Below are 24,025 nucleotides of genomic sequence, written 5' to 3'. Positions count from 1 at the left end.
ACTCTATGGGGCAGTTCTACTCTGTCCTATAGGGTCGCTATGAGTTGTAATCAACTCGACAGCACTGGGTTTGGTTTGGTTTTGCTTTAGCATGTGTATGTTTTACCAGTAAGTCCAGAGTCATTGACACTTCTTCCTTACTAGATCCAATCAGCGTAATGTCATCAATGTAATGGACAAGTGTGACATCTTGTGGAAGGTAAAGGCGATCAAGGTCCCTGCAGACTAATGTATGACATAGGGCTGAGCTGATGTAGTGCTGAGCCAGGCAACTGAAAGTGTACTACTGGTCTTGCCAGTGGAAGGCAAACTGCTTCTGATTGTCCTTCAAAACAGGTGTGGAGAAAAAGGCATTAGCCAGATCAATAGCTGCATACCAGGATATATATGAATTGGCTCAAGCAATGAAACATCTGAACAGCAGCTGCAACTGGAGTCAGCACCTGGTTAAGTTTGCAATAATCCACTGTCATTCTCCTAGATCAATCTGTTTTTTGCACAGGCCAAATAGGTGAGTTGAATGGGTATGTGGTGGGAATCACCACCCGTGCATCCTTGAAATCCCTTCAGGAATGCAATATTGCTTTTGGTTTATTATTTTCCTAGGTAGGGGCAGTTCTAATGGCTTTCACTTGGCTTTTCCTACCATAATAGCCTTTACTCCATTTGCCAGGGATCCAATGTGGGGGCTCTGCCAGCTGCTGAGTGTATCTATTCCAATTATGTATTCTGGAACTGTGGAAATCACTACAGGATGGGTTCAGGGACCCACTGGACCTATTGTGAGATGGACATGAGCCACGGCTCCATTAATAACATGACCCCCATATGCGCCCACTCTGACTGGTGGGTCACAATGATGTTTTGGGTCTCCTGGAAGTAGTTCAGAACCACTGTCCAGTAATCCTTGAAAAGTATGGTTATTTCCTTTTCCCTAATGAATAGTCACTCTTATAGAAGGCCGCAGATCCCTTTGGGGAAGGCTAGGAGATTAAAAGTATAAATTTTCCTCGAGGGGATACGGCCTCCGCTTCATTCAAGGGATTGTGGGTCTTTAAACTTGCTCTGGTCTGGGAGCTGATTGAGGGACCACGACTATTCTGGCGATTCAAGCTAGGCTGCTGTTCACCTGACCTGGAATGCATCTATTTGTAGAGATTAAGGAAATACTTAGATTTCTTACATTTCACTCCTAGGGACACCATGACTAAGTAGTCAATGTCTTATGTCCATATGAGTCGGACTATTCTGATCAGTGCTTTGACTTCACTGTGTATTACTGTAACCATGCTGATCTTGTCTTTGTCGACTGCGTGCAGCACTTGGCCCCTACTACCACAGGGTCCAATCAGTCCTATTGTAGTTCGGTGTCTTAGTTCAGTGAGGGCATTTCTCACTGTCAAATCTGATTTATATAAAATAACAATCACGGCGGTCTTTAAGGATGCTGGGATTCCCTTCAGAAATTTGTTCCTCAACAGTTGTGGCAAAAGGTGTGTCCTCTGAGCACTCCATGTGTGGGTCTGTAGGTCTAACCTGATAAAAACACTCTAGCATGCCAATCTGCTAAACCTTTGGATACCTTCTTCTACAGTATACCAAGGCAGGTCTGGCACTTCAACTAGATTTAGTGTGGTCCACTGTGCCATCCCGCTTCAGCAACCCAACCAAATAAACTACTAGATCCTTTCTGGAGCTGAAACATTGAATGAAGAATTTGTGCTTAGTGGACTCACATCAATAAACACAGACTAATCCATCTTTTATGTTCCTTACATCATTATCCCACAGCCTTAATAGCCATTCCCCCCGCACAGTTCTCAGGTTTCTGTTTGTACACATTAGAAAAGTCAAGCAGTTGTTTTGGAGTGCAGCTTATCTCCTTCTGGGTCACACTTTGTACTTCACCTTTTGGGGCTTGCTGAGACTTAAGTCTCATTATAGGTCTAGAGGGAGGCCAGAATAGTGTGGAATTATTTTGAGAACATTCAGCATTGTCTTGTAAAGCATCTGCCTCAGGCGATGTCTCAGGCAATGATTCAGACAAGGGCTCTTTAGAGGCAGCTGGGCTAATCTTATTAGACAGGAATGGAGAGGCTAAGGGTTTCTCTGGGCAGACAAACATGGACTATCTCTTCAGATGGTACTGATTCTGTTGGCAGGTGTGACTCAACATAATTTAGGGGCTCAGTCTTTCCAAATTCCTGATTATCTGCTCATATGTCCCCATCTCAAGTTTCAGGATCCCATTTCTTCCCAGTCAATGCCCTCACTTTAACTTCAGACACGTTTTAAGGTTGGCAGTTGAGTTGGTGTTGTAATTCAGCCACGCTTACAATAAGACTCTGGGTTTGGTTTTTGCAATATCAGCTCTGTTACTACAAGAAATAAGGCTTTCTTTCAAAGCACAAGTGGAAACTTTGAGGTCATTCATGCAGCACTTGAGCTTTGACTCTGAAGCCCTGAGCTTATCTCTTTCTTTCGCCAGTATGTCTAGCGAAAGAAGGACCAACCAACCAGCTTCCTTATAATTCTCTTTATGACAAAACTGTAGAAAGATATCACACATGTGTTCACCCCAAGCCTCACCTTTCACCAATACCTCATCTATTGGTGGTGATATTTTGCATATTTGTACTGGCACCTCATGCCAGGGATTAGCAGCACCCTCTTTACTACTGGAAGCAGAGTCATCAACATCTTTAAGACTAACCGGACTTGAAATGAATTTAGAAAACTCATCCTCACAATTTTGTTTCTCTAGAACCATTCTTGGTACCAAATGTCTTAGGCTGGGTTCTCTAGAGACGCAAAACCAGGAAAGCACATAAATATATATGTATCAAGGGAATGGCTCACAACGGTTGTAGGGCTAGAACATCCTAAGACCATGGATCGGGATAGAGGCTTCTCCTGATTCACGTAGGTGCAGGGGATGGCAAACCCAAGACCGCCAGGTCAGAGAATAGCGTTCTTGCTCACAGGCTGTGAAGATTGATGAACCCCAAGATCAGCAGGCAAGACTTCAAGGGTTTTACTGATTCACATAGCTGCAGGGGCTGGTAAACCCAAGATCAGCAGGTCAGAAAGCAGGACTCTTGCTCACAGGCTGTGAAGATCAAGGATTTCCAAGACCAGCAGGCGAAACCACAGCTAAGCTGCTAGCTCAAGTCCCAAGAACTGGAGGTCAGAAAAGCAGGAGCGAGCTGCAGGACCCAGAGCAGGCAAAAGTCAAGACGTCTGCTTATATTCAGATGCATGCCACATGCCCAAGGAAGCTCCCTTTCAACTGACTGGCTACTCATACCTATCAATGACACTGAACATAAATGGCTCAAATGAACCCATAAAGAGACACGGTGACAGAATAGATTAAAAAAAACAGGACCCATCAATATGCTGTCCACAGGAGATACACCTTACAAACAAAGACATAAATCTCTTAAAAAACATCTCTTAAAAATTAGAGGGTGGAAAAAGATGTATCAAGCAAACAGCAACCAACAAAGAGCAGGAGTGGCAATACTAACCTCAGAGAACACAGACTTTAAAACAAAACCCACCATAAAAGACAAGAAAGGACATCATATATTTACGCAGAGGACAATCCAACATGAGGACATAACCATAATAAATATCTCTGCACCCAATGACAGAGCTCCAAAACGCATAATACAAACTCTAATAGCACTGAAAAGAGAAACTAACAGTTCCACAATAATAGCAGGAGACTTCAACACACCACTCTTGGTAAAGGACAGAACATCTAGAAAGAAACTCAAAAAAGACACAAAAGATCTAAAGCCCACAATCAACCAACTTGATCTCAAAGACATATACAGAACACCCACCCAACAGCAGCAAAGTACACATTCTTTTCCAATGCACATGGAACATTCTCCAGAATAGACCACATCTTAGGCCACAGAGCAACCCTCAACAAAATCCAAAACACTGAGATAATACAAAGCATCTCCTCTGATCACACCGCCATCAAAGTAGAAATTAATAACAGGAAGAGCAAGGAAAAAAAAAATCAAATATATGGAAACTGAAAAACACCTTGCTTGAAAACCACTGGGTAATAGAAGAAATCAAAGATGAAATAAAACAATTCCTAGAATCAAATGAGAATGAAAACATATCATTCCTAAACCTTTGGGACACAGCAAAAGCAGCGCTCATGTCAATTTATAGCAATAGACGCACACATCAAAAAAGGGACAAAATCAAAACATTAGTTATACAACTCAACCAAATAGAAAGAGAATAGCAAAAGAAGCCCACAGCCACCAAAAGAAAGGAAATAATAAAGATCAGAGTAGAAGTGAATGAAATAGAGGATAGAAAACCAACAGAAAGAATAAAAAAAAAAAAAAAAGTTGGTTCTTTGAAAGGATCAACAAAATTGACAAACCAGGAAAGAAGGCAAATAACTCAAAAAAGAAATGAAATGGGGGCATTACAACAGACCCAACAAGTAAAATGGATCATAACAGAGTACTACGAAAAACTATACTCCAGCAAATTTGAAAACTTAGAGGAAATGGATAAAATTCTAGAAAACTACCTACCTAAACTAACACAAACTGAGGTCAAGAACGTGAAGAGACCCATAATAAGAAAAGAGATTGAAAAAGTAAAAAAAAAAAAAAAACTCGCGACAAAAAAACACCCTTGCCCAGATGGCTTCACTAGAGAATTCAACCAAACTTTCAGAGAAGAGCTTGTACCAGTACTATTCAAACTATACCAAAAAACAGAAAAGGAAGGGCTACTACTGAATGCATTCTATGAAGTCAGCATAACCCTGATAACCAAAACCAGGCAAAGAAACCACAAAAAAGGAAAATTACAGACCAATATCTCTCATGACTATAAAACCAAACCCAGTGCCGTCGAGTCGATTCTGACTCATAGCGGCCTTCATAACTATAGATGCAAAACAATTCTTAACAAAATTCTAGCTAATAGAATTCAGCATCATATTAAAAAAAAAAGACCTGACCAAGTGGGATTTATACCAGGTATGCAAGAATGGTTAACATTAGAAAATCAATCAACGTAATCCATCACATAAATAAAAGAATCACGTGACCATCTCAATCGATGCATAAAAGGCATTTGATAAAGTCCAACACACATTCCTGACAATAACGCTCAATAAAATAGAGAAGGGAAATTCTCAACATGATAAAGAGCACCTATAAAAATCAACAGTCAACATCATTCTTAATGGAGAGATCGGAACACATTCCCCCTGAGAACAGGAACAAGACAAGGATGCCCTTTATCACCACTCCTATTTAACATTGTGCTGGAAGTCCTAGCTAAAGCAATGATGCACGAAAAAGAAATAAAGAGCATCCAAATTGGTAAGGAAGAGGCAAAAGTCCCTATTTGAAGATGATATGATACTATACATAATAAAACCCAAAAAACCCCACAAGAAAGCTACTGGCATGAATAGAAAGATTCAGCAGATAAGCAGGATACAAGATAAACATACAAAAACCAGTTGGATTCCTATACACCAATAAAGAGCACTATGAAAAGGAAATTAGGAAAGCAATACAATTTATAATAGCCCCTAAAAAAATAAAATACTTAGGAATAAACCTAACCACGGATGTGAAAGACCTATACCAAGAAAACTACAAAACACTACTGCAAGAAACCAAGAGATCTACATAAATGGAAAAATATACCATGCTCCTGGATAGGTAGACTCAACATTGTGAAAATGTCAATTCTACCCAAAGCAATTCACAAATGCAATGCAATCCCTCTCCAAATACCAACAGCATAAAGAGACAGAAAAATTAATTATTAACTTTATATGGAAAGGAAAGAAGCCCCGGATAAATAAAGCACTACTGAAGAAGAATAAAGTAGGAGGACTCACACTACCTGACCTCAGAACCTACTATACAGCTATGGTAGTCAAAACAGCTTGGTACTGGTACAATGACAAACTCATTGACCAATGGAACAGAATCAAGAACCCAGATGTACGTCCATCCACCTACAGTCACCAGCTCACTGACAAAGGACCAAAGTTCACTAAATGGGGAAAAAACAGTCTTTTTTAACAAATCGTACTGGCAAAACTGGATGTCCATTTGTAAAAAAATGAAACAGGACCCATACCTCACACCACACACAAAACCTAATTCAAAATGGATCAAAGACCTAAATATAAAACCAAAAAGTATAAAGATCATCGAAGGAAAAATAGGATCAATGCTGGAGGCCCTAATACATGGTGTTAACAGGACACAAACCATAACTAACAACACACAAACTCCAGAAGATAATCTAGATAACTGGGATCTTCTAAAAATTAAACACTCAGGCTCATTAAAAGACTTCACCAAAAATGTAAAAAGAGAACTTGCAGACTGGGAAAAAAAATTTAGCTATGAGAAATCCGACAAACGTCTAATCTCTAAAATCTTCAAGATAACTGCAACACCTCGACAACAAAAAGACAAACAATCCAATTAAAAAATGTGCAACGGATATGAACAGACACTTCCAAGAAGACATTTAGGCAGCTAACAGACACCTGAGGAAATGCTTGCAATCACTAGCCATTAGAGAAATGCAAATAAAAACTACAGTAAGATTCCATCTCACCTCAACACTACCGGAACAAATTAAAAAAAGGACAGAAGCAGCTGTGGGGAGACTGAACTCTCGTGCTTTGCTGACGGGAATACAAAATGGTACAACCATTTTAAAAACAATATGGCACTTACTTAAAAAGCTAGAAATAGAAATATCCTATGATTCAGGATTCCCACTCCTGGAAATATATCCTAGAAAAATAAGAGCCGTCATATGAATAGACATATACATACCCACATTCACTGTAGTATTATTCACAATAGCATAAAGATGGAAACAGCCTAAGTGCCCATCAACAGATGAATTGATAAACCATGGTACATACACACAACAGAATACTACACAAAGATAAAGAACAACGATGAATCTGCAAAACATTTCACAACACTGATGAATCTAAAGGGCATTATGTTGAGTGAAATAAGTCAATTACAAAAGGATACACACTGTATGAAACCACTATTACAAAAGTCGTGAAAAGATTTCCACAGAGAAAGAAACAATCTTTGATGGTTACAAGGAGGGGAGGTGTGGGGAGGGAAAAACACTAACTAGACAATAGGTAAGTGGTGACTGTGGTGAAGGCTAAGACAGTACACAGTACTGAGAAAATCAGCACAACTTGACTAATGCAAGGTCATGGAAGCTTCATAGACACATCCCAACTCCCTGAGACTAACTTACTGGGCTGAGGGCTGGGGACCATGGTCTTTGGAGACATCTAGCTCAGCTGGCATAACACAGTTTAATAAGAAAATGTTCTACACCCTACTTTGGTGAGTAGAATCTGGGTTCTTAGAAGCTTGTAATTGCCGTCTAAGATACTCCTGTGGCCCCACCCCATCTGAAGCAAGGGAGAATGAAGAAAACAAAGACACAAGGGAAAAATTAGTCCAAAGGACTAATGGACCACAACCACCACAGCCTCCACCAGACTGAGTCCAGCACAACTAGATGGTCCGGGGTTACCACCACTGACTGCTCTGACAGGGATCACAATAACGGGTCCTGGACAGAGCTGGAGAAAAATGTAGAACAAAACTCTAACTCACAAAAAAAGACCAGACTTACTGGTTCCCAAACACCCTTTTAACTCAGCACCAATGTCACCCCTGAGGTTCACCCTTCAGCCAAAGATCAGATAGGCCCATTAAAATGAAACAGGACTAAATGGGCACACCAGCCTAGGGGCAAGGCGAGGAGGCAGGAGGGGACAGGATACCTGGTGATGGGGAAGCCAAGGTTTAGAAGGGGAGAGTGTTGACATGTCTTGGGGCTGACAACCAATGTCACGAAACAGTACATGTATTAATTGTTTAACAAGAAACTAATTTACTCTGTAAACCTTTATCTAAAGCACAATTAAAAAAAATACAGGAATTAAAAAATTAAAAAACCTGGCAAATGCTATGTTTATAACAAAATCTATGAAAACAACAAAATATTTTTATTAACCAACTGCCTGACACATTTCTATATTTTTTTACAAACATAATATTTTGGCTGCATAGTCTTCAATTGCCTCTTTAGAAGATAACAATGTTGTAACATTTTCTACAGAGAAAAAAGAACGATAACCCAGTCCTTCTATGTGAATCCTTCTCTACCACTACATATACCTGCATACTTCTGGTGCAGGATGCTGTAGGGCAACTTGTAATCCTAGTGTCAGAAGCCAGAAGAGTTGGCACAAGGGAGTATGGGAGGAAGGGTGGGGTGTTCATTCCTCAAAGCCACTCCTACACCAGGAAAGCTTGCAATCATGTTGCTATACATAAACGTGACTCTGGATCACATATAGATCCTATAAAACTTAAACTATGTATATCCTCAACTTTCCCTTAGCTGGGTCCTAAAATTGCTCAAGACCACTCTAAGGTGAAATGTGATGGAAAGGCAACTGAAGTGGAAAGAAACAGTGCTATTTCCCAGTTGGTCCACACATGCATTTCTGACACAGGCTATTGGTCTTATCCTGTGGTCTAGGTAATAGTTGCACTCAGTATTGGATATACTCTATTTTGTACACCTTGCTGCATGTGCCACCTAGCCACGACACACCGTTCCTTCTGTAAACAGAAGTCATGCCAGGATGTTACTAGAGTCTGTGTTTACCTTGCACTGGGTTAATGGCTTACCTTTTTGGTGAAACTTTGGGCTCCAAAAAATGGAAACACGACAAAATCCCATCCTCCTTACTCTTTTTAACTTAAAAAAAAAAAAAAATTGAGGTATAATTCACAGATTGTAATTCACCCTTGAAAAATGTACAATTCAGTGGCTTTTAGTATACACAAATGATTGTACAACTATCACCACCTAATTCCGAAACATTTTCACATCCCTATGAACACTGCCCAGTCCTGTATCCTTCAGTGGTCAGTCCCAATGCCCCCAACTCCAGGCCTTGAAAACCAGTAGTTTCCTTTCTGCCTTTATGTATTTGACTATTCTGGACATTTCACATAAATGAAATCATACAAAAAAAAAAAAAAAAGGAATACTGGAAACATTACTTTTTTTTTTTTAAGCAGGAATGTGACAATCAGAATCTTATTTCAGAAAAATTACTCTTGCAACAGATTATAAAGGTTAAATTGAAAGAAGGATTAGAAGCCAAGAGACAAATTACAACCCTTGCTCAAGTATGAGGGAAAGAGCTGAAGGTACTGATAGTGCATAGACACGGGCACTCTGCAGGCGAATGAGCAAGCTAGGCAGCGCAAGGGAAGAATAAAGGGAAAAGTTGAAGATAACAAGATGTTTTTAGCTACAAGAACAAGATGGTCATTACTGCTAGGTGAGACAAAGGAGCCCTGGAGGTTTGAAGACTGCGTAAGTGGTGAGTATTTGGAACATATTGAAATTTATTTTAAAGTGTGGAAGAGGTAGCTAAATTTCCTATAAATTTAGAACTTAATTACACTTATTTTTTAGTTCACTGAAATTAAATAATTTGGGAGAGCTTTATGGGGAATTAAGTAGCACTTTTTTTTAGGGTCACTGTGAGTCCGAATCAACTTGATGGCAGTGAGTTTTTTCAAGGGGTTTTTAGGTTTAAGAAGTTGATGATACAATTATCTTTCATTTAGCCACATTCTCTTCTACGATAGAACAGTTTAAAGAAAATAAAATTTTGTGCAGCTACCCATTCAAATGTATTTTTTCTTAAATTAGCTAATATTTACAGGATTAAGACATATGCTGTTTTCCTAGTAAGATAATAAATGCCTAGAAAGCTAGGATAATCATTATTTCTTCCATATTTCCTCTCAACACCCAGCACCTACAAAGATAAGAACACACCTTCTGTGGCTGACCACATAGGGAAAAATAATTTAATTATTCTACATGAAGACAAACAATCTTCCTGGGATGGAATACATGCATTTTCATCACTGGCATTCACATTTCCTCTCATCCTTAACAGCCAAAAGTTTTACACATAATTGAGGGTAAAGAACTGAGACAGCATAATTCAGGCGGCTATTTATTTTCTGCAAACGTTACCAGCTAGACCTGGCCACAGAGCACTTGAAATGTGTAGTGCAGCTGAGTGAGGAACTGCATTTTAAAATGTACTTAACGAGTAACTTTCATTTAAAAACGGACCCGTGATTCAGTTACTGGGAAAACAGTTAAGTATGTTTCGAATAATCTGGGTATGTACATCACATCTACTTTTGCAACTATAAATATTATAAAGTCTAAATACAGAGCCAGTATTTCTAATGAAAATTTATTATCAGAATTGAGATGTGCTCTAAGTGTAAAATACAAACTGGATTTAAAGACTTAGCATAAGAAAAAAAGAATGTAAAAATATCCCACTAAGGACTTTTAAAAGTATTGACTGTATTGAAAAATATTTGGGATACATGGGTCAAATAAAACAATTATTAAAATTAATTTTACTTTTTTTTTACTTTATTACTGTGGCTACTAGAAATTTTAAAATTGTGTATGTACCTTACCATTTTATTTCTATTAGACAGTGTTGATCTAGACAAGAGCAGCAGAATTAAAGGGGGATACCCCTGTTCTTATGAGAAATATTCTGATCTCGTCAATTTTCTAAAAAGCATTTATACTTGAAATCTTCATTCTTCTATGTTCATATCTACCCTGTTAGCCACTAAATCAATGCCTAACAGCTGGGCAAGCCAGTTGGCTTTAGACAGCTCCTGGAGTTTCTAAGGATTATTTCTTGGCAGCTTTAAAAAAGCACTAATTGAAAGGTTAATCAAATCAGTGATGCTTGTATGTTGGGTAAATAAACACCCTGTCTCCGCTGATGATTAAACAGATGCATTATACTTTACCCAGAAGGTCCATTTATTCTGTAATTATCTTCACGTTTCTAACTAGTATGACAGCACTTTGCACACTTTGGGAATCCAAATTTTATCCCAACTTAGGAAACTCTTCTGCGCTTCCAGGATTCCACAGAATTAAATATTTCACAGCAACAGACATTCCATCTGTGACAGATGAGGGAAAAGGTTAGTTTCAGAGATATGTATCTATAAGTTTGCTTAGGTACAGAGACAGGCTTAAAAGCAGGCCTTGAGGCAGTTTGTTAAAAATACAAGTGCCCCCATGAAAATACTGACTTTGGGTGCATTTTTAATAACTCAAGGATCTATCAAGGGATAAAAACTTCTAATACACAACAAATATATATGTCAGTCACATTTATTAAGACGTGAATGTGTGCCCACATGGTTTCAGAGCACTGTGAGTACCACACAAGGTCAAGGGCCAGACAGGTACTGGGTAATGCTGAAGATATGGATTGTTCCTTAAATAAGTTGAAATTGTGTGTTGATGTCTGTAAAGTCAATTTCCTTTCCATTTGTGAAAACAGCTCCACTGCCCTACCAGAGTTGAGAGGAGTATCTGAAGTAATGATGTCTTGAATATGTAACAAACATTAATGCCCTACATGAATTCTGAGAAGTCCTATTAAATGGAGATCGAGTGTTAAAAACTTTTTAATACATATGCTCCACCGATACTGTGTTTTAGACTTAAATCGTCAAGATAGTGTAATTAAAGAATAAACTCTGAAATAAATCACAAATATTTCTAGGGAAGGCACTTCTTTCAGGAACATACCTGATGAGGAAAGTGATACGAACGCAACTCAACATCTATGACAATATCGGTCAACATGATTTTAAATGTATTAGCAGCTAATCCCCTAACTATTCTTTAAAACGTGGTTGCCTCCAGTTATTTTCTCGCAGCTACAATTCAACAGAGGCTGCATTAGAATCAAGACCTGGAATAGCAGCAGAGCCGACACGGGTCGTTTGGGGGCATCACTGCTTCTGAGTGGCTGACTCCTGTGCTGTAGCCCTAAGTATTTATTTATTATATTGACAGAAAATGGCTGCCTTCCAGAAATTATTTCTTTAGGAGAAAATCTGCTAGAAAATATTTTGGCTTGAAATAATGTGAACCAGTTTGATGCAAATCATCTAAGTTACACAAAAAATGTGGACCAATGAAGAGCGACTCAGTTTTAAGTACAGTTCAAAAGTACATTTATTTAAAATGTGGGCAAGATATCAATATAAAAGAAAACGGAGTATAAGAAATAAAAATAATCAAAGTACAAAACAGTTCATTTCTTTAACATCCATAATTTAAAGATAGCAAGGTCTTTATTTACACCATTTTACTTGTAGCTGAAGTTCCATAACAGTTTTGTGAAAACATTTAAAAACCTGGCAAATGAATCATAAAACCTAATGTGGGCTCTTAAATTCATATAATACAAAACATAATTTATGTTTTCTCAGAATAAAATCACACATCTTAATAAGATGCAGTTAATTTATTATATTTGTTTTCCTGCTTTAAAATGCTTGTCCCCTAAGAAAGCAGCCGGAAAACAAGAGCGTCTGCGGAAGCCCTGGGTGCTCTATCCAACAGCTCAAATGGCCAGATCTTGTGCTCCAGGACGCCAGAGGCACGCAGCAGCTTACATGCCATCAATTAAATTTATATGTAGGCTTGTTGAGGAAAACGATGTGCAAACACAAGGTACAATAGTAGGATTAAATAAAGGATTCTAATTTCAAATTAGTTAACTAGCTTCAAGTGGTGTTTAACAAGAATGTTACAGCATTTTTCTTATCCCTAAACCAGCTAGTCTGGCAGCATACCCAAATCACAGGAAGTGCACAGGTCTCACTCTGGTTAAGTAAACCTGGGTCTTTGGGGCTCAGACAAAGGCAGAAGTACTTTTTCAAGGTACTCAAGTGATTTAGGAAACGCTGGTGGCATAGTGGTTAAGAGCTATGCCTACTAACCAAAAGGTCGGAAGTTCGAATCCACCAGGCACTCCTTGGAAACTCTATGGGGCGGCTCTACTCTGTCCTATAGGGTCACTATGAGTCGGAATCGACGCGATGGCGAAAGGTTTAGTTTTTATTTTTCCAGGTGATTTCAACATGTAGCCAGAGTTGAGATCCAATAATAGTGGGATTCTCCTTTAAACTAATATTTGCAATGCACAATACTGATAAGCTGATATCCCAAAGGCCCACCAGAAAGAAACTGATTCCTACCAGTATCAAGAGCACCTGCCAACCCCTGCAATTCTAAACCAGCCACTGGGGGTAAAATCAGGTTAATCTCAGGCTTATCTCAACAAAGGACCCTGTGGTAACACCCAGAAATCACCCACATAATTCTTAAAGCAATCTTTCCTTATGAAAGTAAAAATAGTATAGGATAGGCTTACACAAACAGATATGAATGGTAGAAAAAATCTGGAAAAGACATTAACAGTATGTATTGTATAAAACAAGGTGCTTGCTGCATATTTGCAAAAATCTGACAAGTCTTTTATCATATGTGTCTGTAACTCCTGCAATTATTTCTTAATATATGACGATATCAAATATAAAAAGCTGATATTAATGATAAGAACGCTGCCGCTCTACACGTCATCCCAACTAGGTAGGCTGCTACTGCTAAACATGACATTCGCTCCTGGCACTGAGGCAAACTTTTCTTTTTAAAAGTGCTTTGCTCCCAATAACATGTAGGTCTTCTACATAATACAGGTATCCCTTGCTTTCCCAAAGTTCACTTTATGCCACTTCGCTTTTATGAAAGACCTACAATGGTATCTGTTTTCACTAACCAAAGGAAAGCCAAAGAGGATTTGCACTTTTATGAGAAAAGGGGAAAAGCAGGAATAGCAGCGAGCTGTTAAAGAGGCAGTGCACGCCCTGAGCAGCGAGAGTGGGCCCGAGCAGAGAGAGTGGCGTCGCCAAGCTCCTTCCCTGGGAAGTGCTCTCCGCATCGGCTGCCATAGCTTTGAACTGTGTCTGTAATCACCTGTGCTTTATCTTGGTTTACTGTGTCCTCCCCTTGGGAAGCTGTGTCCTCAGGTATCAGAAAAGCCTAAGAGAGCTTGTAAGGGTTTTATGTGTTATTTGTTATGACTTGATAGGGCATTTTTGAGTCTGGGAACGTGCAAAAAATTTTCCCATATAAATTAATGGTAATTGCTTCTTCGCTTTACACCATTTTGGCTTATGACAGGTTTCACAGGAATGCTCTACTTTCAGATAGCAGGGGAAACCTGTATTATAAACATAACAACTTTAAGGTTAAACAGCAAGTGTTTGCTAAATTTAATTAACTAGCCAAAATTGGTACATAAGAAGAAACAAAAGAACTGACTGAAGAAAGATGTCTTTCTAACCTCTATGACTTGCTCATGGAACAAAACCTGAATTACTTCTATCCAAAGCACAGCACACGCCTCCTCTGCCTGAGGGCCAATCCAGCTACTGCTGATACTAGACAGTGGTCCACTTACAGGACAGGGGAAAGGGCTTCTGCTCAGGCCTGCCTCAGCCTAACTGCAAACGTTCTCCCAGAGCCACCTCTCTAGCAGGAATCTGTGTTCAAACATACGTTTTCTGCATAAGGACTTATGAGGCACACACTCTGCTTCACTGGTGGGCCATTCTCGTATTAGAGCAATAATTTAGAGATTTTGAATAAGGACTATAGATAACACATGGCAAACCTTTTTTTTTTTCCCTGAATGCCAGAAACAGAAAAAAGCTTAAGTGTGTCAAAATGTATTATTCTAAAGATATATCTTTGTATTTACCTACTGGCAATATATTAGTAAGTTATTCACTTTTAATGCTTCTACTAAACTGTGCTTTTATTTGCATATCTCAAAGTTCCTGAGTAGATGATACACAATCTAGATTTATTTTTGTACTTATTTTCTCTAATTGCCAATTACTTACATGAACTAGACAATACAGACCCTTTTTGATCAATATCACATGCTGCATCTGAATTCTCAGTAAGTTAAGAGAATATTTTTATCTTATACTCAAATGAATATTCTAAAGAGAAGGAATTGCTAACTACATAAATCATAATAAAAAGAAAGAAAAGATGGCTTGCAAAAACAGTAAAGCCATTGCTTCATTACTCTTGGAAATCCATTTTCACATTCAAGCCTTCCACTTTTCATTCTTTTTCAAAAAGGATATGATTCATAGTCCAGCGTTTGTGTAAGGACTCCAGTTAGAACAAACTCTGCATTATGAACATCTGAAAGGAACGAAAAGAAAAATTAGGGGCCCACGTGCTGCTGCCGTGTACACACACTTGGACAGAGAGCAAGGGCAATAAGCGGTACCTATTCCTCTGGCAAAGTATTCCCGACACAAGTGAAGGTCGTTTTCACACGATATTAAGATGATTTCTGATAAGCTCTAAGGAAGATAAAATAAGTTTTACAGTTAGTAAACAATCTTCTACATGACAATAACGACATCAACAGCTTATTTTAGTTCTATCCACCTTATTTTGCTTATGCTCCATGAGTTTCCGGAAAGATGGTTGTTTAGATAATACTTTTCCTCCTGCACATTCCACTATAGCTTTCATAGTTGAAAGACTTGGACAGATTCCAGGTGTGATATAAAAATATTTTCCCTAAAAATAAAAAATATATGTATAATGTTTTAAAACATGCTTTTAATTTTTAGAGTACATAGTTTTTCATACATCTATCCTGGTATTTTTGACAAAAGTCTACTTTCATTCAGTTAAAAGAAGGTCCTAGTCCTCAATTTGTCCCCAAACCTAAGGTGAGCCTGGAGGAATCTATGTGTGTAATCTATGTGTGTAGAGCTTAGAAATTGCTGAAGTACTTTCATACGTAGGTATGATATATAATTATTAAAAATAAGTAGAACTCAAGTTTCTAAAGAAAAAGACATGAATACTTTGTGATATAAGCAAGAAAATTAAAACATTTTTCACTATTTCTATAAAACTCGAAATTAGCATTATACATAACCACGTTTATCTGTGAAGCAACAGACTGGCAAAGCACAATTCCTGACCTGTATTCCTTTTAATACCTCTGTATTACTTGGAAATGATATTGATGGCCAAACGGATATTGACAGTTTAATTCTGTAACAACCTTGTCCCTAAGTATACCACGGAATACTATTTTGTTTTAAACTGCTCTCAGAAAAAAAATGCCAAACATTTAAAAAAATCAGATGATTTTAGGTAAAATATATTTTAACTCAGTATTGCAAATCATTCCTGACTGCTAGGCTGGCTCCTTAAGAAGTTTAAAGAATAGATTATTGATCTACTTAGCCACTCTTGGATTTAAAAAAAAAAAAAAAGTGTTTCCCAACTGTTCTAATATATATTTTAAAATCTTTAGTTACAAATATTTACGCATACACTCAATTACTGTTTTTCCAAGTATCTTCAGCTGAATACAGCTAATGAGAACAGTATTAAGTATGTAATGTCCTCTTAACAGTTGTTAAAAGCAGAAAAATGAACTCTTATCAATTATTAATAAATATACCTTTGAATACCCAGATATTTTAAAACATATATCAATAGCAGATGTATTTACTTAACTTCTGTATCAGCTCTTTACCTTAGAGCAACTACAAGTACTCTAGCAGCACACTACACCTCACCAGGGGAAGCCCTTGGTAACGACAGACAAGGACAGCAATCGCAAATGGGAAGCCAGGGTAAGCCCAGCTCCTCCAGATATGTGCTCTCAGCTAACTCCCTATTGTCTTCAGTTGTATGCTCTTTTACATCTTCTTGGACTTATTTGATTTTTCCCTTAAAGTGTACCTTAAAGAGTGGAGAGACATGTGCCCTTTTTAAGGATTCTTCCAAACTGAAAGAAAAAAGTACTTCAGCCTCAGCATCTCGGAGAATGTAGTTCTGCTCATCTGGAGAACAAAACACCACATACTGTCAACTTTTCAAAAATTTCAGAAATGGGGTGTGTGCAACCCAAGCACAGAACTCTCCCAGTTATTCACGCACTTGTTATTCATGGCTTATATTTACCTGTAAAGTCCTCACGCGTTACGTTTCATGTTTCACTTATACCCCGCCCCCACCTCAAAACAGCCAGCCAGCCCTAAACAGACTGATACTCCTTCTGTATTCTCCAAGATCAGCAGTTCTTCACCTTTTGGGGTCATAAACTCCTTTTAAAAAATTTGCTGAAAGCTGTGAACCCTCTCTTGTTGCTGCACCATCCCCTCTGTCCCCAAACATAATTTCACACACAGTTTCAGGGAGTCTACAAACTCTGTAAAGTGTCCCAAGCTAAAATGTCTCATTCCACAGTTATCTTCTGCTACAATGATTTGAGGGACATGGGAGTCAATTAGCTGATAATCAATTGGGTGAATTTACCAAACTTTACAGATTTATAGCTGGTCTGGGCCTGAGCTCAGAATCCATCCTGACATATACTAACTTCTTTAACAATCAGTGACCCTGGTAAACCCACTGCTGTTGCGTCAATTCCGACTTACAGAGACCCTACAGAACAGAGTACAACTGCCCCATAGGATTCCAGGGCTGTAATCTTTACACGAGCAGACAGCCACATCTTTCTCCCACAGAGTGGCTGGCAGGTTTGAACTGCTGACCTTTCGGTTTAGAGCCAAGCCCTTTAACCACTGAGCCACTGGTACGGAGCCCTGGTGGTGTGGTAGTTAAAGCACTTGGCTGCTAACAAAAAAGTTGGTGGTTCAAATCCACCAGCTGCTCTTTGGAAACCCTGGTGGCACAGTGGTTAAGAGTTTGAATGTTAACCAAAAGGCTGGCAGTTCAAATCCACCAGGCGCTCCTTGGAAACCCTATGGAGCTGCTGTGAGTCGGAATTGACTCGACAGCAATGGGTTTGTTTTTTGTTTTTTTTGCAGATTTACCAAAAGATATTAAAGTATATTAAGGTGTGTAGCAATTTTTAAGAGGATAGTTTTACCGCCTTTAAAAGACTGTGAATTTTAATTGACTGGTTTTTGGTTTTCACAGTGACATTTTAAGCAATGTCCCATTTGTCAAAAGTTAAGGACCACAAAGTGGTTTACTCTTATGGCTACATTTCATATTCATAAGAACAATTCTTTTGCTTCCTCCTCCTCATCATAATTTCGTAATAATACCAGATGGCATAATGGATAGCTAAAATCTTGTAATATACTCATCAAAAGCATGAGGCTGGTAGGAAAGAGTCCAGAGCAAACGGGCCAGCCAGATAATACGATTTTAGGATTTGTGGGCCAGATATTGCCTTTGTTGCACATGTGTCGTCGTCTTCTTTTTTTAACAATGATTTAAAAATGTAAAACGTATCTTTAGTTGGTGGGTCGTAATCTGCTTGCCCCTGATGAAGACAAATCACATCACTGAAGGATGCTGAAAACCAGTCAGCCAATCAACAAACAAATAAGGCTGCTAAAGTGTTTTAAGTCAAAGAAGATAATAATGTCTAAAAATTGGAGAAATAAAAAAATGATGAATAAGTAAATATATTTAAGATAACGGAAGCCAGGTTTCTCACTGCTGAAAAAGGGATTTACAAACACGGGAAGGGAGAAACCGAAATGAACCTGTGGTATAGGATTAGCATTGGAAAGATACAGAAATATGGACATAAATTCCCACTAAGAGGGCACAGGAGTAGCAACACCCTGATAACATTTAGCACCCTGATACCATTCTCTACAGAAAGAAATCAGGGTTCCTTGGAAAAAATAGCTGATTCCAGAGAGCCAGGGCAGAAAAGCGTAAGAAAAGTCTGGAACATTTCTTACCGTGCCAGAAGCTAAGGAAACGGTGGAAAAATAATGAGGCATGTCAAAGGGTATGGAGGGCAACTTGAATGGTCCCCACTGGCTAAAGTGGGGACAATTCGAGCACCAATAATGGCAGTAATGGTAACAACCCAGCAAATAAAAAAGACAGAAAGCGTCCATACAAATAATTTGATTAAAGAGTCTATAGAAGAATTCCTATCAAAAGGGATAAAATGCAGAACAGAACTTCCAATTCTCCTGGAATCCAGACTTTCTACAGCTATGAAAGTTGGCTAAAGCGCCAGAACTACTGCCCTGAGATAATCTTCAAACTTTAAACCAAAAATATCCCTTAAGTCTTCTTAAAGTCAAACAATAGTTTAGCTTAACTAGTAAATATGCCTGCCTCGACCATGTGCTCTTTTAAAATGTACCCATATTAGATCAAACAGACAACAGCAACTCGAAAAATTATATAGGAACCTAGGGGGCAATGAATTTATGTTAATGGAGGAGGAACGGTTTGGAAAAGGAGGGTGAGATGGTCATACAACTTGAAGAATGTAATCAATGCTACTGAATTGTATATGCAGACATGCAGTATGTTCTGCTGTGCATATTCTCAACAAAAATTTAAAAAATTAAAAAAATGGATAAAACAAAACTGTGATGACAAACAGTATAGTTAGTTTCAAAGCACATCCCCACAAAATATTTATTAATAGTAAAAGAAAAAGGAGTAACTAGAGTGGAGGAGACTGGCAACATCATTTTAATCAAGTGATCAAAGTGATGGTCAGCAATGCGACATATCTAAATTGTACATCTGAGAGGATGCAATCAGAGGGACGCAGCATAGCCTCCGTAACAATCCTGCCAGAGATGCATAACCCGAATTTAATCATGAGAAAACTTCAAATAAATACAGATTGAGGGACATAATACGACATAACCAACCTGTTATCTTCAAAGTGACAGGCGAAACCGAGGAAGTAATCCTGACTGAAGGTGTCTACAGAGACATGGCTACTACATGTAACTCGTATTTCTGAATTGGATCTTTTTGCTTTAAAGGACATTATTGGGACAACTGGACATATCTGGATGGGGTCTGAGGGTTAGAGAGTAGTAATGGATCCATGTCATCTTCAAATTTTCATGGGTATGTTATGGTTATATAGACTATCCTTGTTTGTAGGAAACACAAATTAAGGTAGTCAGGGATTCTGGTGTATCACTTTGTCAACGTACTTTCAAATGGTTAAGGGAAAAAGGTAATTTGTATCGTACTTGCAACTGTTTTGTAAGTTTGTGGTTATTTTAAAAAAGAAAAAGGAAAAAAATTAAAATTAAAGGCCAAATTGGCTTTTTAAAAAAAACCCTAAATTGTGAAAAGATGGAGAAAAATTAAGAAATGAATCAGAAAGCAAAATGTCAGGTACTAATTGCTAGAAATAAACCAAGGCAAATAGTCTTCTTAAGAAATTTTAAGAAGAGTTTGAAAATATAAAATTTTGGCAAAACAGAAAATGCCACTTAAAAGTATTAAAAATAAATTATAAACTAGAAAAAATTCTCTTAGGAAATCCTGAAATATGTGGGACCAAATATGAAGTATGTTTTCTGAATATTAAATAAACCACTTTATAACCCTTAGAGATCGACAAAGCAAACACTTATTAACAACGCTATAAAGAAATGAAAACCAGTCATCTAAAACCTCCCACTAAGTATAAATTGCTGTAAGCTTTATAAACAAAAGAATCAAGCTTTCACAAACTGGTAAGCTCAATATGTTCAGCAAATTGACCAGTCGCCCATTTTCAACAAATTGGCATGATTCTGGTCAGAAAAGGAAAAAGAAAAGCAGTCAGAAAGTGACAATAAAGATCCTCAAAGCTGGGCAGCTTGCCAAGACGCAGCAAAAGGAACCAATGGTGGCTAGACAACTACAAGGCCCATTTTCCAGGCCCCAGTACATCGTTCCCACAGCAGACCCTAAGAAAAGGTATTTCCTGTGCCAGTTAAAGAATAAACTAGCTCATTCTAAATTTTATAACTCTACACGTTTTTTTTTATTTTTTACACATTACCCAGAATGGGGACTGAAGTATAGATTTGTAGTAACTGTTTCTCCAATTTCTTTCTTCAGTAAGTTTTTATTTCATTAACATATTTTTACTTAAGGAGAAAGCATTTCTAAAATTGCAATTGAAAAGAAAAATTCTAAATACTATTCAATATAGTACAGTCAGGGACTTAGGTTTTCTACTATATTAATTTTTTTTCTTTTGTTTTATTGCAATAGAATCATGAAATTTTAAGTTTAGTTCTAACTTTGCTATAAATAGCAAACTTAAGTAATCTTTGTTTCTCTGGATCTTAATTTCTCATTTGTAAAATGAAACCATATGAACTTTAAAACTATATACTTTTTATTTCATTTATTTAAGCATAAGTGATTTATGTTTAAATATCAGCTATCAATATTTTATAACACTGATAACAATGACTTCTACCCGGTAAGTGATAACTAAGGTTAGTTTATTCCATCAGAAGGACATGGTAACAATGCTCCCTCCCATCCCTGGCGTGTTCCATGGCTACACATCTTGCCCATGTCCCTTGGCAGCTGTATTATTCCACTGGTTATGGGGCAAGGAGCGAGTGGGCAGAGCTGAGGAAACATGAGTAGAACAGGGCAATGCATGCCAACCACTAGCACAAAAACAGAAAAGCATGTGGATACCCTAAGTCAGAGAATGGTAATTAATATCACATGACGGGGTAGCAAGGGGGTTAAGTTTTATTTCACTATAGTTGGAGTAGAGAGATCAACCAAAAAATAACACTGACAAAGCAGGGAAGCTCAACACCAGGTCAGTAACTCTCTCCATCTCCACCTGGGTTCCCCTTTTCCATTAGTCTGGTTTCCCTGCTCCTTCCTGCCTTCTCATCTTTGCTTTTGGACAAACACTGCCCTTTTGGTAACGCAGAGTTCTCAGGAGCATACTCCTCATGGGTGTTATCGTTTACTTTTTAGGCTTGTCTAATATTCGTACGAAAAGTCGTCTCCGGGAGTGGGTTCAGTTCCGCATGAGAAGGGTATCTTAGAGCCATAGTCTCGGCGGTTCCTCTGGTCTCTATCAGACCAGCAAGTCTGGTCTTTCTTAGGAATTTGAATTTTGTTATACGTTTTTCTCCCACTCTACCTGGGACCTTCTATTATGTTCCTGGTCAGAGCAGTTAGTGGGGTAGCCAGGCGTCATGAAGTTCTTCCAGTCTAAGGCTAGTGGAGGATGTGGTTCATGAGACCATCAGTCCTCTGGACTAATTGCTTCCTTGAGTCTTTGATTTTCTTCACCCTCCTCTGCTCCAGATGAGAAGAGACTAATAGTTGTATCTTAAATGACCACTTGCAAGCTTTTGGGACCCCAGAAGCTACTTACCACAACAGGATGTAGAACATTACCTTTATGAACTATATTACGCCAACTGACCTAGGTATCCCGAGACTATGGTCCTCAGCCCTCAATCCCAGTCCCTCAGTCCCTCAAGGTGTTTGGTTGTATCTAAGAAGTTTCCATAGCTGTGCTCCCATGTGCTCTATTACACACAGGAATATACATACAGCACATATAAATATGTATGTAGAAACATCTACAACCATACCTATGTAGGTGCATGGATGTACCCCTATACGACCTCCACATCTATTTAGCATACATATCTACCTAGGTATCCAGTCAGAAATTATCGTTCGCTATTTCTGTTGTTACAGAATTATATACGCTATAGTATTTACTGTAGTCACCCTTTATTCTTGCCTACCTCTCAGTGTCTTCCTTTGCCTTAGTTATGTTGTGTTGACTTCCCCCACATTGTGTATTGCCTTTTCCTTTCACCAAAATTAACACGTCTACTATCTGGTTGTAGAGTCCTGGTGGTGAAGTGGTTAAGAGCCCAAGCTGCTAAGGTCAGCAGTTCGAATTCACCAGCCGCTCCTTGGAAACCCTATAGGGCAGTTCTACTGTCCTAAAGGGTCACTATGAGTTGGAAATGACTCGAACGCATACAACAGCTACCTAATTAGTGATTCTCCCTCCCTCCCCTTTCCACCCCTGGTAACCATCAAAGAATGTTTCTTTCTGTGTGTAAACATTTTCTTAATTTTTGTAGTAGCGGTCTCATACAATATTTGCCCTTTTGTGAATGACTTATTTCACTCAGCAAAATGTTCTCCAGAATCATCCATGTTGAGAGATGTTTCACAGATTCATTATTATTCTTTATTGTCATGTAACATTCCATTGTGTGTATGTACAATAATTCGTTTATCCATTTTTCTACTGATGGGCACTTAGGTTGTATCCATCTGTTTGCTATTGTTAATAATGCTGCAATGAACATGAGTGCGCTTATATCTGTCTGTGTCACAGCTCTTATTTCTCTAGAATATATACCTGGGAGTGGGACTGCTTGGTCATATGGTATTTCTATCTCTAGCTTTTTAAGGAAACGCCATACCGTTTTCCATAGTGGTCGTACCATTTTACATTCCCACCAGCAGTGTGTAAGAGTTCCAATCATCCCACAACCTTGCCAGCATTGCTTGTTTTCTGTTTTTTTGATCAGTGCCATTACTGCTGGGGTGAGATGGTATGTCTTAGTAGTTTTGCTCTGCATTTCTATGATGGCTAATGATCATAAGCATCTCTTCATTTGTTTGTAATCCACACAGATGTCTTCTTTGCTCAAGTGTCTGTTCATGTCCTTTGCCCATTTTTTAATTGGATTGGTTTGCCTTTTTGTTGTTGAGGTGTTCCAAGTTTCTATAAATTTTAGAGATTATATCCTTGTTAGATATGTTGTTGCCAAAGATTTTTTTCCTAGTCTGTAGGTTCTCTTTTTACTCTTTCGAGAAATCTTTTGATGAGCGTTATTTAATTTTTAGGAGATCCCAATTATCTAATTTATCTTCCGCTGTTTGCACATTTTTAGTTATGTTTGATAGTCTATCTGTGCCATAAATTGGGCTCCCTAACTTTGTTCTTATGTTTCCTTCCATGAACTTTATAGTTTTATGTTTTATATCTAGTTCTTTGAACTGTAACCCTCATGCATTGCCTGATAGGAATATAATATGGTAAAGCCGCTGCTGGAAACAGTTTGCACTGCAGCACTATTCACAACAAAAGGTGGAAACCACCTAAAAGTTCAACAGACGAATGGGTAAACAAAATATGTTACATACA

The 24,025-nt window shown here is 38.3% G+C and overlaps 1 protein-coding gene across 5 annotated transcripts in view; it reads right to left on the bottom strand.

The window, feature by feature from the left end:
• Window positions 1–12,184: 12,184 nt before the first annotated feature.
• Window positions 12,185–24,025, bottom strand: part of PAXIP1 (PAX interacting protein 1) — an 83,497-nt gene continuing 71,656 nt past the window's right edge. For all 5 annotated transcript variants that reach the window (XM_049862665.1, XM_049862666.1, XM_049862668.1 and 2 more), the window contains 5 exons: window positions 16,804–16,904; window positions 15,484–15,618; window positions 15,320–15,395; window positions 15,172–15,231; window positions 12,185–12,646 (listed from right to left, as the gene is read on the bottom strand). In XM_049862665.1, the coding sequence (XP_049718622.1) occupies window positions 12,630–12,646; window positions 15,172–15,231; window positions 15,320–15,395; window positions 15,484–15,618; window positions 16,804–16,904 (389 nt within the window). In that variant the 3' untranslated portion in view covers window positions 12,185–12,629. The remainder of the gene's footprint in view (window positions 12,647–15,171; window positions 15,232–15,319; window positions 15,396–15,483; window positions 15,619–16,803; window positions 16,905–24,025) is intronic.

The sequence above is a fragment of the Elephas maximus genome, chromosome 20 (genome assembly GCF_024166365.1).
Source record: "Elephas maximus indicus isolate mEleMax1 chromosome 20, mEleMax1 primary haplotype, whole genome shotgun sequence".
NCBI classification, from domain to species: Eukaryota; Metazoa; Chordata; class Mammalia; order Proboscidea; family Elephantidae; genus Elephas; species Elephas maximus.
The sequence above is the reverse complement of the archived record's forward strand: the minus strand, read 5'-3'. Positions and strand labels throughout refer to the sequence as shown.